We start from the raw sequence: 16,241 nt of genomic DNA on the forward strand, positions 1-16,241 counted from the left end.
ATGATATCAGGACTGCAAACACAAAATTTTCCACAAAGAAACCCCCAGGAAAGGATGCATACTCACCCAGCCCAGAGATGTTTATTGCTTTCACGGATTTCTTCATTTTGTAAAGAACCATCCGGTCCACGTCCAAAGCCTAAAATACAGAGAATGTATTCATTAAAACATGTTTGATCTTAGATCACAGCTTCAGAGAGCAGCCACAGGAGCGCCATGTGGAGGCCCCTCTGGGGTTGCCTCCGTGGGACCGGTGCTCAGTGTGGTGGGAATGAAGATGGAGCAGGTGGTCCCTAAAAGCCACCACCTTGTCACGTGCCTCATCCACCTGAAGCTCCCGAGCCGCCTCTGCCCTCACTGCCTGCTGGACACCAGCCTTCTGCGGTGAAGTGAGTTAACCTGGACCACCTCTGCTTCCACCAACCCTCAGGTCTCCCTGTGAACCAGCGAGCCCTGGGGGTGTGCCAGCCTGCCGGGGCCCGTCCCCCGCATAATCAAACAGACACACTTCCTAATGTTCTCCTCTAAAGGCACACACCTGTTCACCACTGTATCCTCAGCACCCAGCAGAGAGCCTGGCAGACAACAGGACTCAAAACACAGCTCAGAAAATGACCATGAGACTAGCAAGCCCGGCAGGACCCCAAGCCAGACAACGGTTTTCCCTGCTGAGCCCAGAAACAAGGGGCAGCCACTGAAAGCTTCTTACTCTTAGCAGGGGGGAAAGGTCATGCTGGCCGCAGTGAGAACAACGGGGCAGGCAGGAAGTGGATTCAGGGAAAGGCTACCCAAAGGTGAGGGCCCGGCCGGGACCCACAGACGGAAGCTCGACGCAGGGCAGCAGACATGCTGGAAAAGTCAGGGAGTGGCCTTCGAGATCGACTCTGCCACTCTCAACCAGGTTTTAGTACTCCAGCTGCCGGCCCTCCCACAGATGACAGAGTAATCTTCTGTCCACAGGGGTCTGGCTCAGTTGCGCTGAGAAATGGGAACTGGGGGTAGTCAGATGCCTCAGTGTGGAAGGCCGACGGCAGAGGAAATGCCCTTTATCACACAGCTGAACTCTGACAAATTCCCTCCCATGTTACACTGTGGGGCACACCCCTCCCTGATCATTCATTGAAGGAAGCCTTGTAAAAATGCCACCAGATGGAAACTGTACCCTTGTCATTAAAGGCACGCACTGTTTCCTGAACTCAGGAAAGAGAAGATGAACAGTAACTGTTGGTTTTCTAGTCTATTATGAGGAGCTTAGAAGTACAGGTGAGGTGGGCGGTAGAGGTGATTTTTAATTAAAATGACAAGAGGGAAAAGCAATTACCTCGCCACTCAAAAACACACCCCTCATTACAGTATGTATTTACAGATAATTAAGGTTGAACTTGGTCAGGAGAAGTTAAAATGATTAAGACTGAATGCTGGAAAAAGTCTCTGTCAATTATATATAAAAACAGCACGGGAATTTTAGAACAAAAATAATAAAACTCGAGAGTCTCAAGGAACCAAAAGTTTCTACCAATCAGGCTGAGACTTCCGACCAGGTCATGCACTCACCACACCCTGCCCTCTGCAAAATCCACCTAAACTTAGGAGAAGGAAAAAAGCCGCAACTGTAACCAGAAAGCTTAGAAGAAGGAAAAAAGCTGCAACTGCAACCAGAATTTGTGTGTAAAAACTATAAACAAGCAAAAATCTAACAGACAATACGGCCCTAAGTAGGAACTGCGCAAAAGCCTAAGTCTGGCCAAAAACCTCATTAATTCTGAGGACCCAGACCACAGCTGACTTTTAGTTTACAAAGCAAATTTCAGGGAGTAAATTCATCACATAAACAAGACTGTAGGGATGTGTCACAGATATTTCAGAGGAAAATAAACAACTGTCTTCAACCACTTTAAAAGCATCTCTTTTGATCCCCTAAACTGTTATATTAATAGCCACGGCTCTTATTTATTCATGGAAGCAGCTCTCCTCCAAGTCCACGGCTGGTCTGGGATCCTGTGCAGCGTGGGAAAGGACGGCCTGCCTGGGAGGACGCTCACACTTTTCCTTTTCAGACCTGTGCTGTCCAGGATGGTAGCCACTGGCCACAGAGGAATATTTAGAATAAAATTTAGAGTAAAATTAAAATGTAGTAAAATTTATTAGCCAGCTCCTCAGTCTGGCTACCTTTCTCAAGAGCTCCAGCCACGTCCCCTGTACTGTTTCTAAGCACACCCTGCTTCATGCTTCTCCTCTGTACCTGCATCCCTCTGTGTGCCATCCCCCAGGGCTACCCCGTAAAGCACTGGTAGCACCTAGGGGGTCCGTTCCCTCTTCCCTCCGTGCGACACGCCTGTCTCCCTTTGGAGGGCTGCCTCAGTCTTTGTTCCCAGGGCCCTACAGGGACCTCCATCTGGCACGGAGGCACCTATGTCCTGATGCCGGCCCGTGGGGCCAAAACTGCAGTCTGTCTGAGATGACTCTTGAGCATCCAGGGTCCACAAGCCACTTCTGTCCCTCGGCCTGTTTTCATGCAGCCATGCACTAAGGATCTGTACAGATGAATATTTCCAATCCATGTGATGATGGGGTGATGGAGAATACTAACTCTGAACAACCCATTAAGAGAAAGGTTCGTACATCAACTATACTTCAAATAAACAAATAAATAATGAAAAAAGAGAGAGAAATGTTATCCCCCCAGAAAGGATTCCATTCTTCTATGGACCTAGAGTCTGTCACATAGAGTGAAGTAAGTCAGAAAGAGAAAAACAAATACCGTATGCTAACACATATATATGGAATCTAAAAAAAGAAGAAAATGGTTCTGAAGAACCTAGGGGCAGGACAGGAATAAAGATGCAGGCGTACAGAATGGACTTGAGGACACGGGGAGGGGGAAGGGTAAGCTGGGACTAAGTGAGAGAGTAACATTGACATCTATACACTACCAAATGTAAAATAGATAGCTAGTGGGAAGCAGCTGCATAGCGCAGGGAGATCAGCTCTGTGCTTTGCGACCACCTAGAGGGGAGGGAGGGGATATGGGGATATACGTATGCATATGGCTGATTCACTTTGTTTTACAGCAGAAACTAACACAACATTGTAAAGCAATTATACTCCAATGAAGATATTAAAAAAAAAATTCCACTCTTCTTAGTAGACCTGCACTACCAAAAAAATTATACTCCATTACTATCATTATTATTATTATATTTTAATTTTCAGTAAAAAAATTTTGTAGAAATTTCTTTTCTCTCTTATTATGTAAGGATGTACATCATTTTGCCTCAATTTTGCCTCTAGGCCTGAAAATCCTAAATATTTTAGGCCCACAAAGCCTAAAATATTTACTATTGGGCCCTTTGCAGACAAAGTCTGCTGACCCCTGACCTGAGGATCCACACAAACGTTCCTCCTGCACCGTCAGCCGGCCCTGCTGCTCCTGCCCTGGACTAGAGGCGACAACACAGGGCCGGCTTGGTCCCTAGCATCCTAAGGTCACAATTTGAGCCAGCAAGGGTGGGAAGGGCCTGGCTTATTCTTGGAACCCAGAGATTCTGCCCTGGAGGGGACAAGAGGACAGCTGACCACAGGCCTCCCCATTTGGGCCATGACCCATGCCTGTCCCATCTCCTCTCCCCTTGTTCCTTTCATGAAAGGCCAACTGGAGAAGAAATGACATAAAACCAAATAACAAAACAAAACAATGCCCAGACCTGTGCCCCAAGGACAGCTTTGCCAAGAAAGAGTCATACAGATATTTAGATGGTGGCTTTCCCTCAGCGCACATTTGACTTAACTTTTGAAGTAACAGAGAATGGTAACGACAGTGTCAAATATTTCCAGACCACTTCTGGGAAGCACAGAAATGCAATGTGGCCTGCAGGCTCGGTTTAAAGTGAGGGCAATAATGGATCGACCTCCTCCTGGGAATAAAGCAGAGGCCCAGAGAACAGCAGGTGTCATGAAGCATTAAGATCAAATAAATAGCCAAGCTAGATCACAGCTGTGCGAAACGTGTGCCTAAGGACAAACACGACACACTCTGGTATTACCTAATAATATGGAAGTTGCTCATAGTATGTGAATGTTTGCACCGGAAGACACATACAAGGATGTTCATGACACGCTTCCAAGTAGCTGAAAACTGGACAAACCCAAATGCCTGTCAACGGGAAAACAGATGAACTGTTGTGTATTCACATAACAGAACGCTACACGGCAATGGAGATGAACAATCTTTACCCACCCAGAACACAAATGAAACTTCACAAAAATATTAAAGATGCAAGTTGCAAAAGTAAACGTGCACTATAATACCATAAAGTTGTTTTAAAAAAACAGACGAAATTATGGGACTTCCCTGGTGGCGCAGTGGTTAAGAATCTGCCTGCCAATGCAGGGGACAAGGGTTCCATCCCTGGTCCGGGAAGATCCCACGTGCCACAGAGCAATTAAGCCCGCGAGTCACAACTACTGAAGCCCACGCACCTAGAGCCCGTGCTCCGCAACAGGAGAAGCCACCGCAGTGAGGAGCCCGTGCACCTCAACGAAGAGTAGGCCCCGCTCGCCACAACTAGAGAAAGCCTGCGTGCAGCAACGGAGACCCAATGCAGCCATAAATAAATTAATTTTAAAAAATAAAAATAGACAAAATTAGATTATGTTTAGGGATGTAGATTATGTTTATGTTTAAGGATGTAGATGTTGCTGAGAAAAAATGAGAAAGAGCCCCGAATGCCTAACCTAGGAGAATAACCACAAACTATAGGGCACTCCTACGATTCAAGTCCAGACAGTTGTTAGTATCACCGATGCCCACTGGGTCACACTACGTGAAAACATGGAGTGCAGAAAGAACGCAGACTATGTACAAATGCCCATGTTAACAAAGGAGAGCCCTGAGGTAAGTAAAGTTGAAGAACCAAGTACCCACAGGCACCCCACGGACCCTCTCCCTGGAGAGGTCAGCCCCCAGCACAGCCCCCGCTAGATCACTAATGTAGAGAAACGTAGGAAACAGATGAAGTGACTGCCAGCTTTATAAAAATGCTTCACGTCCTGATTTTTACTAGGGGGGAAAGCTACTGGGAGATCTGGGGGAGCTGAAAAGGGAAAGGCAAATTTTGGCAGAACAGCTACAACCCACCAGAAGCAAAGAAAGGCACCCCCAGTCTCCCCGGCCCTGGTGCCCTGTTCCCGGGGAGATGAAGGGCAGGGGGAGGGCCTGGCCTGGGTCCCCCGACCCTCCCAGAGTGCTCTGCTCCCTGGGGCTGACAAGAGAGCTTGGATGCAAGCAGGAAACGGGTGATCTCAGGAGACTAATCACAAACAGAATGGACCTTATCCCAGAAGGTGCTAACACACCCCTGGCAGGAAGTGGGAGGGAGGCGGTGCGGGCGCTGCGCCAGATGCGGCACCGCAGGCCTGGTGATGCAGAAGAGGCTGGGAAGGCGACCCTCGGCTGAGAGCGAGGCCAGCCTTCCACATCTGTCCCCGTCCCAGAGGACAACGTCATCACAAGCCAGGCTGATTTCCCCAGGAAACGAGGCTCAAGCCACGTGAACTCCACTTTGCGAACGTAAACAGGGGAGCGAAGGCTGGAGATGGCCGTTTTCTTTCCAAGCCCCACACGCAGACGAGGAGAGCGAAGTGAGACTTCCGCCAACCACATCCACTCTGTGGGCAACGTCCCTACCCTCACCCCATCTAGCACACCCAGCCCCACCATTCCCACTGGGCCCTCGACGGGGGCCTTCCTGAGGTCAACTGGCTGCCACATTTGTGTCTTATATATTCTTTCAAAAAGTGCATCTCGTAAGTGACCAGAGACTTTAAGCAACGCATGCATTGAAAATGGGAAAACCCATCATTCCATTCCATCTCCTAATCCCCTCCTAACACCCACGTCTCTAAGTCCACGATGTCACCTACAGGAAGACACCAGAAAGAAAAGAACCCAACAGAATGGGATCTTAGTTCTGGCCCCTCAGTGCTGTCCTGTTGGAGAATAGTGCAGAAGTTAGAAATCACTGGCTTTAGAATTGGACAGCCAGGCTCCACTTACTAGCAGCACAGTCTCAGAAAACTACTTCATCTCCCTGACTCGGTTTCTTCATCTGTAAGTTGGGAATAATAATATCTGCCTCCTAGGATAAGGTCATCAACATATACAGGGTCTGGCATATTGCAGGCACTCAATAATCAGAAGCCGTTATCAGTGTCTTCCGGTTCTCAGAGGGTCTAAAACTATACCACACTTATGACCAAGTAAGGTAGCTGCTCGGAAACACCATCACCCCAGTACTGTCCCAATCAATAGGATAAATATTTTCAGGTCTGATAATGGTTATGATAACAAGCGGAAATAACTCAGAAAAAAACACTTTTGTAGCTCTTGCCAGCCTTTCAGTTCCACATGCATCCGTTTCCTTCCATCACTTTAAATTCTCCAAAACTTTTCCTGGTGCGTTTCTGACTCTCTAAATGGGTATCACGACAAAGGCAGGGCCACATGACTAGTGGTAGCACAGGGTGCTCTGGGCCATATCAGCTTTAACATTTAGGGAGAGGAGTGTGGAATCCCAGGTCTGAAGTGCAAGGGGATGGTGGGCACCTGGTATCAGTCTGTCCCCGCCCCGCACAGACCCCCAGGCATCAGGAACCCCACTCACAAAGCAAGGCCTCTAGGCGGGCTGGCCGCTCTCACACCTGCAGGGGCCACACCAAGCTCTGCCCACCCTCTGCTCACAAAGGGCCGCACTGTGAAGTTGGACGATGCCTGAAGCTCTACAGGTGTATCCAGGGAATGAACAGCCACAGTGTTACTCAGATAAGGTCATCAGCATTTGAGAGAAACACCTTTTAGTTCCGAAGACAGCAGGAGATGGGAGTCTAAAAAGGCATCTGCAGTCCCAAGGATCATAGACCAATTTAAATTCCACAAAGCACTTTAACATCCATTATCTTGGGCAACATTTACAACACCCTGTGAAATCATCACTTCCCCTAATTTAAAGTAGAAGAAACTGACTCAGAGTTTAAGTGACTTGCCCAAGGTCATTTATTTGGCTTTGAACTAAAGAAAGGCTAGGAGAGCTCCTGCAAACTAAGGGGGCAAGCTTCCCGAACTGTGCCCCCACCCCGTTTGCTAACAGCCTGGCTTCCAGAGGCCAGAGGGGCGCCAGGGAGCTCAGTGGGCTTCTGCAGCTGCCTTCCCTAACGTTCGGGAAAATCATCCCCCTTACACCCGATTCCCTGTGCTTCCTTTAAGCCCCTTTCCACTAAGCTCATCCAGGTGCACGGGCACAACTGCCCAGACTACCTGTGTAACCAGCCTGGGGCTTCAGAATCTTCCCAGGGGCCGAGGGCATGGGTAGTGCATGAAGGCGGGTGTCGGATTTGTCACCATCTGCACACAATCTACTCCTGAGCTCTTCGAGAGGAAGATTAGATAAGACATGGCTAGCCTGCCGTCTGTTGATCTTCCACTTCTTGGTTCCTGCTTCCCATCCCAAAGACCTGGAGCCCTGCCCTGCGATGGAGTGGAAAGCAGGGAGGAGGGAAACCCAGAATGAGGAAGAGAGACCAGAGGAAAGAAGGAGCCAGCAGGCTTGTTGAGGCCCCAAAGCTGCCTGCCACACACAGAGCCACCCTCTAAACACAGCAGAGGGAGGTTTCTGAAAGAAGGAGGTGAAAATGCAAATAAGGCCAACGTGCTACCTGGATCCCACGGTGCCCCTCCTGCTTTACCCCCAGAGTCTCGGTGCCTGTCCTCCATTCACACGCCCCGCCGATCCCCAAGGCTGCACGTCTAGGAACTAACCTTTTATTTTTCTGCAATTCAAGTAGTGCAGGAATGGGGGAAGAGAAAGATAAACTGGGGAGGCCAGGCGCGCATGGGAACCACCCAGGCATCTTCCTGCCCCAGACCACGCACCCTGCTCCCCACTTCATCCTCGTGAGCCCGGCTTATTGTGAGAGCACTGCTGGAGTAGAGAGCATGGCTGAGCACACAGAGCTGGGCTTTAATTCCTGCATCGCCACACACGAATGACTCCATCCCTGGGCCTCAGCTTCCACATCCCTAGAATGGGGCGATAACGTCTACTCGATATGGCGACTGTGAAGATTACACCACACGGGTGAGCACTGCCCAGCAGTTGGAGAGCATCCGCGTCGACCTGAGGACCCTTCCCCTCCCACCGCCCCGGCAGCTGGCACAGCACAGCACAGCAGGCAGCAGTGCGGCTGGTCACTGACTGGCACAGACCCACGGCTGCCGCTGGACCTGGCGGCTACCCTGGAGCGGCCTGCTCCAGCTCTCCTGTGGCCGCACCCTGTCCACATACGGTGAGAACAACAGGGGTCAGGGGGCGCACCTACCGGGAGCCCACGCCAACCCCCAGACCGCACTGCGGATACCCAGCCCCCCAGGACCCTGCATCCACAGCCTTGGTCTGAGTGGGCTTCTTCCCCACGGTGCCCCACCCTAGACTCAAAGGGTGGCCATCTGCGGGAAGAGATGGACAGAGCTTGGACGTACACTAGACACACATGCTGGGAGCGAAGCTGGAGGTGCCCAGAGGTGCGAAAGCATCAAGCCTGCCCCGAGCCCTGGCGTTGTACATGGGGCTCCCGGCACCAGGGAGCCTAGAGTGGTCTACACCAGGTGCCCACCGCTCCCGTGCCCTGCAGAACCGGGCCCCACACTCCTGCTCCGTTTTAACCCAGGCTGCGCAGAATGCTTCAGGGGTGCGAGAGCTGAGAAGATGGTCTGGGGAAGCTCGGCATCGGCGCCTGGAGCGTGGCAGGGCCTCTTCACACGCCGGGCATCAGAAGAGTTCACTCAAAGAAACGAATCCTCCGCTAAACACACGCACAGAAGACTGCTTCCACGTCCTCGGAAGGCCGGGCATCCACAAACTGCGCCCAGCGGGGAGCAAAGCGGGGACCAGAGAGGAGGAGCCGCTGGGAAGCAGGGGAGAAGGTGCGGAGTTGAGGCCGTGGCATGGACAGAAATGGGGGACTGGCCAGGTCAGGGAAGCGAGACAGGGTGACATTCCAGAGGAGCGAGCAGCCCGGCAGGAAGAGCAGGCCACAGGGCCAGGCAAGGCGGCAGGATGAGGCTGGACGTGGGGGGCGGGGAGGGGTTGGGGAGGGGGCGTGCAGGGCAGGTCCCTGTCACTGAGGGGCAGCGGGGGAGGGCGGGACGGGCAGCCAAAGGCAAGAGCAGCTCTCAGCTGGCTGACGTGGCTTCCTGAGGGTCATTAAAGGCTGTCTATTTTCAGCATCTGGGGATGTGAGTGTTTCTCCCCAAGGAAGGGCTCTTGACCATTCGTTTTATTCTCTTTGTTCTCCATCCAAAGAAAAGAAAACTCTAAACCCCAGTAACAGAACAAGAGGGAGAGCAAGGGGCTGGTTCCCTCTGCCTAGGGGAGAGGCCCCCTCCGGCCCGCACCAGGGGGCCACACAGCAGACCCCGCCCCTCTGACAGGACACGTGCCCGCTGCGTGCTGCAATCCCCAGGGAACTCCTAATGCTGAGTCCTGAAAACAGACACTGCATGTAGTGGTGCAGTGTCTCACAGCAGGCATGGTTTCTGCGTTTCTCAGACCAGAACGCTATCTGCTTTAAAGCTAATATGCAAAGTTTTTACTATCTTTCAAAAAAAGCAGAGATACAAATGTACTGTTTCTTAAGAAACCTGAGGAAGCTCCCAGAGTACACAGATGTCCTGCTGGTCGAAGCCACGCAGCCCAGGCATCTGGGAAGGTCCACATTTATCACAGTGACTGGAACAATGGATCGTGCAAAACAAGGGGTGAGCATGGCGGCCGGCAAAAGGCACCATCCAAGCTCTGTCACCTACTCATACTGTAGCCTTAGACGAGTCACTTCTCCTCCGAGGTGCCAGACGTAAGATTCTGTGAAACTATTGTCTTTAAGACAGTTTGCATTTCAGCTATCTCTCCAAGGAGGGACTACAATTGTATTCAAATACATATGATGTAATGGATTAATTTTCCAGGGTAACTAAGAATCCTGCCCAAGACTCTCAACAGAATCCATTAATGACTAGCTATTAACACTGTGAATAATCAGTCCTATTCCAAACGTAAAAACAAATATTTGGTAATGGAAAAAGGTAATTTTTAACTAAAAATTTCGTATTTCCCTGGCTTGGACTTCTCACAATAGGAAGAAATGTAAAGTGTGTGTCAGTACAACTTACCAGAAGGTCAAAATACCAACGTGGAGATACCAGCAGTCGTGTTGCCGGTGGGAGTGATACTAAATGTCTCACATCTGTACAGCACTTTCAACACAAAGTGCTTTTACGTATACTATGGCTGGTGATCCTCAAACACAGGTAACATTATCATAACAAAGCAGAGACTAAGTGAAGTTATTTTTCCAAGGCCACAGAAGTAATGATAAAACCAAGATGCCACCTTTGTAATTTCTTTTAGTTCAAAAAAAAATACTTTCATGGTATCTTAGCCTATTATTCTTTCTGACATCATGTGCTGTTTCCTTAGTCTGTTCAAGGTAAACAACTGTTAAAAAGTCAAGAAACAACAAACCAAGAAAATAAAGCTATTTTCATTTGAGGGGAAAGTTTTTTTTAAAAGTTGCAGTCATTGCATAAAGCTTATTACGTAGCTATTCTGTTCACATCGTTGTGTGAGATTTGGTTCATACCACTGTGCAAGAAACAGTCCCTGCTTTCAAAGCCTTAAAATTTCCTGAGGCAACTGAGATCTCTCAGAAACGAAGCCCCAGAGAATAAAGCCAGGCCTAGCAGCTCCTCCAGGACAGGACCCCCGACTTCTCATCTCTGAATCTCCACACCTGGCACAGTGCCTGACACCTGTGAACGCTCCATGAACATGGACTAAACCACACGCATCGCCCAGCCCGGCTAACAGGGAAAGGCTTCCTGCAGAAGGTAAACACAGTCACACCCTGAAGACAGTGGCAGTTGTGAGAAGGTGGAGGAGCCCCCGGCAGGCAGGTCACACAGTCAAACAAGCAGGTCTGGGCAGCGCAGGACAATCGCCAAGGGACAGTCACGATGTGTCCCACTCACCCGTTCGACGGCTTCTTAAACAGAGTAGATTTAAAAGGTATCTTACTAGAATACAAACTGTTCAAATATATACCATCACATCCTATAAACGGGATCAACGAAACCATGAGGCTGTTTTCATTCATTTGAAATACGCCGTGTGGATGCCAGTGGCCTGTACTTGCACTTCAGTATTCTTTCAGTTACAAGATGGAGAAAACTCTGAATTGCACATATAAATAGAAACAGATGGTCGGAAACATTTTTAAAAAACAGGCCAAGATATTCTTTATTTAAACTAATTCAAAAGCTCTGAAATAGTACGAAATTTGTTTCAACTCTCTATCACTGACAGCATCTAATATCTTCTTGCCCTCCTTATCTCAAATATGTTAGACAACAAGCACCTGAAACTTACAGTAACACTAAACCCATGTCAATATTATCATGGCATCATGGGTGGAACACTAATTTCTTCTTGCACGGCTGCCTGCTGCTTTGCCTGACGTTCAACTAAAGGTGGCCCAGGCACGCACGCACGCGCGCGCACGAACAGACACACACACACACGCCCCAAACACCAACTTTAACATCCTGGTGCCTGTGCTGCTGTGCTATTTTTTTCTACCTTGATCACCACAGAGCCATGCTTAGCACATAGCTAGCACTCGATAAATATTCACTAAATGAATTAATTGTGCTGCCAGGACAATCGCTTCTCCAGGGACCCTAAAACAACTCTTCTCCTAGTGCCTTCTCTGCGAACCTGTCTGACCTGTAAACGTGTTGTTGATTAGGAAGGCTGCCTGCAACGGTCATTCCATGAATCCGGGTCCACACGAGTTCCTTCATCTAAACGGCACTAAAAACAGTATCACTGTAGAGCTACGTCACTGGAGCAACGCCAGTTTATGAGTCTTCCTCAACACCTGCCGAGCTCCCTACCGACAGGCACACAAATAAATAAGTGAATTTGCACCCCTCATCAAGAGTTCAAAATGTTCCAGGTATATCACCACACTGCTAGGAGATGCAAACATTATAGTGTAAATCTGGGCTTTTGAAAACTTTTTAACAAGAGTAAACACTGAAGATAACCAACTTACATGGTCTAAGTCCCACATATAGATCAAAGAAGTTATACAGTGGCCAATAAGGACATGAGAAGATGCTGAACATCATTATCAGAGAAATACAAATCAAAACCTCAGGGAGAGGGACTTCCCTGGTGGTCGGTCCAGTGGTAAAGAATCCGCCTTCCAGTGCAGGGGACGTGGGTCCGATACCTGGCCAGAGAACTGAGATCCCACATGCCACAGGACAACTAAGCCCGCGCCACAATCACTGAGCTGGCATACCTCAACGAGACAGCCAACGTGCCGCCAACTACAGAGCCCACACACCATGGAGCCCGTGCGTCACAACTAGAGAGGCTGCGTGCCTCGACGAAGATCCCACAACTAAGATCCAATGCAGCCAAAAATAAAATAAACATGTATACACACACACACACACACACACACACACACACACACACACACAAAGCCAGACACAAAAGGCTACATGCCGTGTGATTCTGTTTTGTTTTCAAAATTATATGAAATTCTACCAAAGACAAAACTATAGTGACATAAAGCACATCGATGACTGTGCAGGGCCAGGAGAGGAGGAACTGGAGGGCTGACCTCAGAGGGGCACGAGGTGACGGGACTCCTATTATTATGACTGTAGTGGCGGTTATATGACTGATACATGTGACAAAACTCATTGAACTGCACACTTAAAACTGGTGAATTTTACTCTATGTGGATTATACCTCAGTTAAGCTGATTTTTAAAACTAAAACAATAACACAAAAACTTGACTATGTTTCTTTCCTAACTTTCGGTCCCATTTATTTCTTTCAAATGGCTGTTCTCAGTCCCTTAACTTGAAAAACAATGTTCAAGTCCCTAGATGTCTGGCCTCTGGATTCCCTCGTGACTGTTCCTTCACTCTCAGGACACTATTAAACACCACGGTTTACCTGAGGACAGACTGAGGCCGAGTGGAGCACAGGTTCCTTTTGAGGGCTGGAGTGAACTATGGAAGCTCGGGGTAGCTGATGCAGGACTGCCTGATGCCTCAGTCCATCAAGTACCTTCCAAAGGCCGTTAAGATAGATTTCTCTGTATTCACTGGCTCCTCAATTACTTAAACTCGAATGCAGGTCCAGCATCATGGCCTCGGGCATCTGTCTGCCCCGCCTGCCCCAATGCCCGCTCCCAGCAACAGCGCTGGTCAGCGTCTATGCAGGGAGCGTTACTGGCTGTCTCACACTGAGTACGGCTCTGCCTCCAGCCCTTCCCTGAGGGATGTGTTCTGCAGGCTACACTCAAACGTCTCCCTGTCAGTATGTCCCAAGCACGTGGTCTGGCTCATTACAAAAAACTGATGAAAGAAACTCGATGAACTACAATGTTAATTTCTGGAAAAAAAAATTTTTTAAAGGAAAGGAAAAAATGAGAGATGCTGCCTCTTGCACCTCCTGTTCCTAAAGTCCTTCAGCTCAGTCCAGGCCCGTCCGCGGTCCTCTTAGGTGCAGGCTTCCTCCCTGCCAGTTCCCTTGCTGGACAGACAGCGGCTAATCTCCCAGCCACCCTACTCTCCGTCACAAAGCTGAAGGTCCCCAGGAGAGACGTCCGTCCCCACAAATTCAACAAGGTCGGCGCCCCCCCGTTCCCTTCACCTCCTCCCACGGGTCACCGAATCCCAGCACTCACCAGCTGGGACGGGGTGGGGGAAAGGGAAAATCAGGTGAGGTGTCAAGGACAAAATGCACATGTTACCTCTAATCATTAAACAGACGAAACCCAGTCGGCAGATACTGAGGACGAGCGGTTCTTCTGAGAACTTCTCAACCTCTGCCCAGGGCCCTGCAGCACCGTGCTTTCAGCACCCACCAGGAGGACAGCGTCCCCCTGCCTGCCCCCTGCAGAGCGCCCCCAGCACAGGAGGTGGGAGTCAGGTCCCCTCTCACCCTCAGCCTAGTTCTCAGGACCTCGGCTCCTTTCTCTTCAAAGTAAGTGACTTGGTGAAAGCCACAGGGCTCACATCCCTTCACAGAATAAATCTCTGTGATGACAAAGAGAGCTGCTTCCCACCACCTGACCACCTTCCTCTTTTGCCTCTATCTCCACAGTCGCTTTATCAACCCTCCACACCCTGTTCCTATGGACAACTGTTCCCTGAAGAGCCGTGGGTGTTCCTGCCTGCCCCACTCCCCCCCCCCCCGTCCTCTTATTAAAATCCTCAGAGCCCTCAGAATCCACCAAGATGCCACCCTCCCTGAGAAGCCTTCCCATCCCCCCGTTCTCCCCAGATCCCTGATCCTACCTCTTGGAGAAAACCTACCTTCACCCTGCCTTGTTTTATTGTTCATTGGTGAAAAACTGTCTTCCCCACTAGATGCCAGGTTTCTTGAGGGTAAGGCACGTGTCTTACCTACTTCTGACCCCTACAATGCTGGGCTCGGTGCTTTGCTCATGGATGGCCCAAGATGGCTGCATTTGATTTAATCTCCATGGCCCCTTTCACCTCCAGCAGTTATTGTTTGATCCTATGAGCCAGGTTAACAGGAAGAGATGCAACATCTCAGAGGCGGAGAGGCGGCCCCTCCGTCCCGGCTCTGATTTATAGGTCCTGAGCACCACAGCCCACCCCTGTTCCTCTCTTAGGCGCTGACTGCTTTCAACTGTGTCTGATGGTTATCCGTGGACCCAGTTTAAACAAAACCCCACCACACTGTATTCTTCTTGGGGGCCAGGCAACGTGTCCCCCATCCTTTTATACCAACTGTGGAATGGGAAACCACTTTACGCATTCCAGAGCTTGTTACGTGATTAAGCCCGAGGCCTTGATCGCTGCACGGGGCCCCGGGTCTGCCATCCCCACAGTTGTGCATGGCTCTGGGCGTTGCCAGAACTCCAAGGTTCTAGAAACGGCGCAATGAGCCTGCTTTGGATTTCTTGCTCCTTCCCCCTGCCCCTAATGTCTGTGGTCAAACACCACAAGCTGAATTATTAGTAACAACTACCATGTGTGTAGCATACCTTACAGATTACAGAATGCTATTCAACAAACCTTAAATGCCCACTGTGTCAGGCAGCATTCTAAATGCTAAAAATGATGAGGAAGGAGTTTCAGCCCCAAGAAGACCACGTGTACCATTTCAACTTCAATAACAACCCTAGAAGGCAGTTAGCATAGGTGCCATTTCCCTCATTTTACAGATGGTGAAACTGAGGCTCAAGAGATGAAGTAAAATTTCTAAGTAAGAAAAACAGTACAGACGGGAAGAGATGTAAACTCGGATGTGACCCCCGACTCCGGCCTTCCCCCCACCGTGGTGCGCAGCCTGACGTGCCTGTGCTCTCTTCACAGACCACGAGCACAACCAGCCCAAACAAGAACCCAGAAGGTCGGCAGAGTGGTTTCCAGGGCACCCCTCTGTGACCAGGGCCCTCAGGCATCCCCTGCAGAGAAGCAGCACAGCCAGCTCGACTCAGCCCACGCGGGCTCCAGCCTCACACAGCGTCCACCTTCTGGGCTCCACGGCACCACCTGCGCTGCTCCATCCCGTGAAGGCCCGACGTACAGTCCACGTGACACCTGTCATTTCCTTCCCAGGAATTCTCCACATGATCTCGGCAAGGTCCTTCCAGAGGACACTCCTGGCAGGGCCCTAGGGGGGTGTGTGCGGCAGACACGGCCTTATGACATCCCCTCAAATCACTCCCCACCTGAGTACAGGGAGAGTCTAAACGTGTGGTTCCGGTTTCTGAGTATAAAACCCTTCAGACACCATCATCATCACGGAAATGAAAACTGCTGCAGGAGGAGAGCTCTGCCACCCACTTTGGAGACACGAGGGCAGACGGGGCAGACAGAGAGAGGGTTCAGGGGCAGGGCTAAGCCACAGACCCCAGTGCACAGAGCAAGTTCACTCCACATTTAAGGTCCTCTCAGGGCAGGATCTTGAGACCAAAGCCTCACAGCAGAAGAACAAGGCATTAGGCCCCATCGGCGGTAAAGAGGGAAGAAACCTGGGTCACGCAGACACCCAAGGGCCAGCCTGGCTCCACCACTAACTGCCTGTGTGGCCCTGGCCAAGCGACAGCTTCTGAGCCCCTGCCTGGGTGGG

General features: G+C 50.1%; 1 protein-coding gene across 5 annotated transcripts in view; it reads right to left on the reverse strand.

The window, feature by feature from the left end:
- The window catches only part of ASAP2 (ArfGAP with SH3 domain, ankyrin repeat and PH domain 2), a 156,903-nt gene that overhangs the window by 103,215 nt on the left and 37,447 nt on the right, over positions 1–16,241 (reverse strand). For all 5 annotated transcript variants that reach the window (XM_060027128.1, XM_060027125.1, XM_060027124.1 and 2 more), the window contains exon 2: positions 67–139. In XM_060027128.1, the coding sequence (XP_059883111.1) occupies positions 67–139 (73 nt within the window). The remainder of the gene's footprint in view (positions 1–66; positions 140–16,241) is intronic.

Source organism: Delphinus delphis, chromosome 12, assembly GCF_949987515.2.
Source record: "Delphinus delphis chromosome 12, mDelDel1.2, whole genome shotgun sequence".
In the NCBI taxonomy this organism is placed as follows: domain Eukaryota; kingdom Metazoa; phylum Chordata; class Mammalia; order Artiodactyla; family Delphinidae; genus Delphinus; species Delphinus delphis.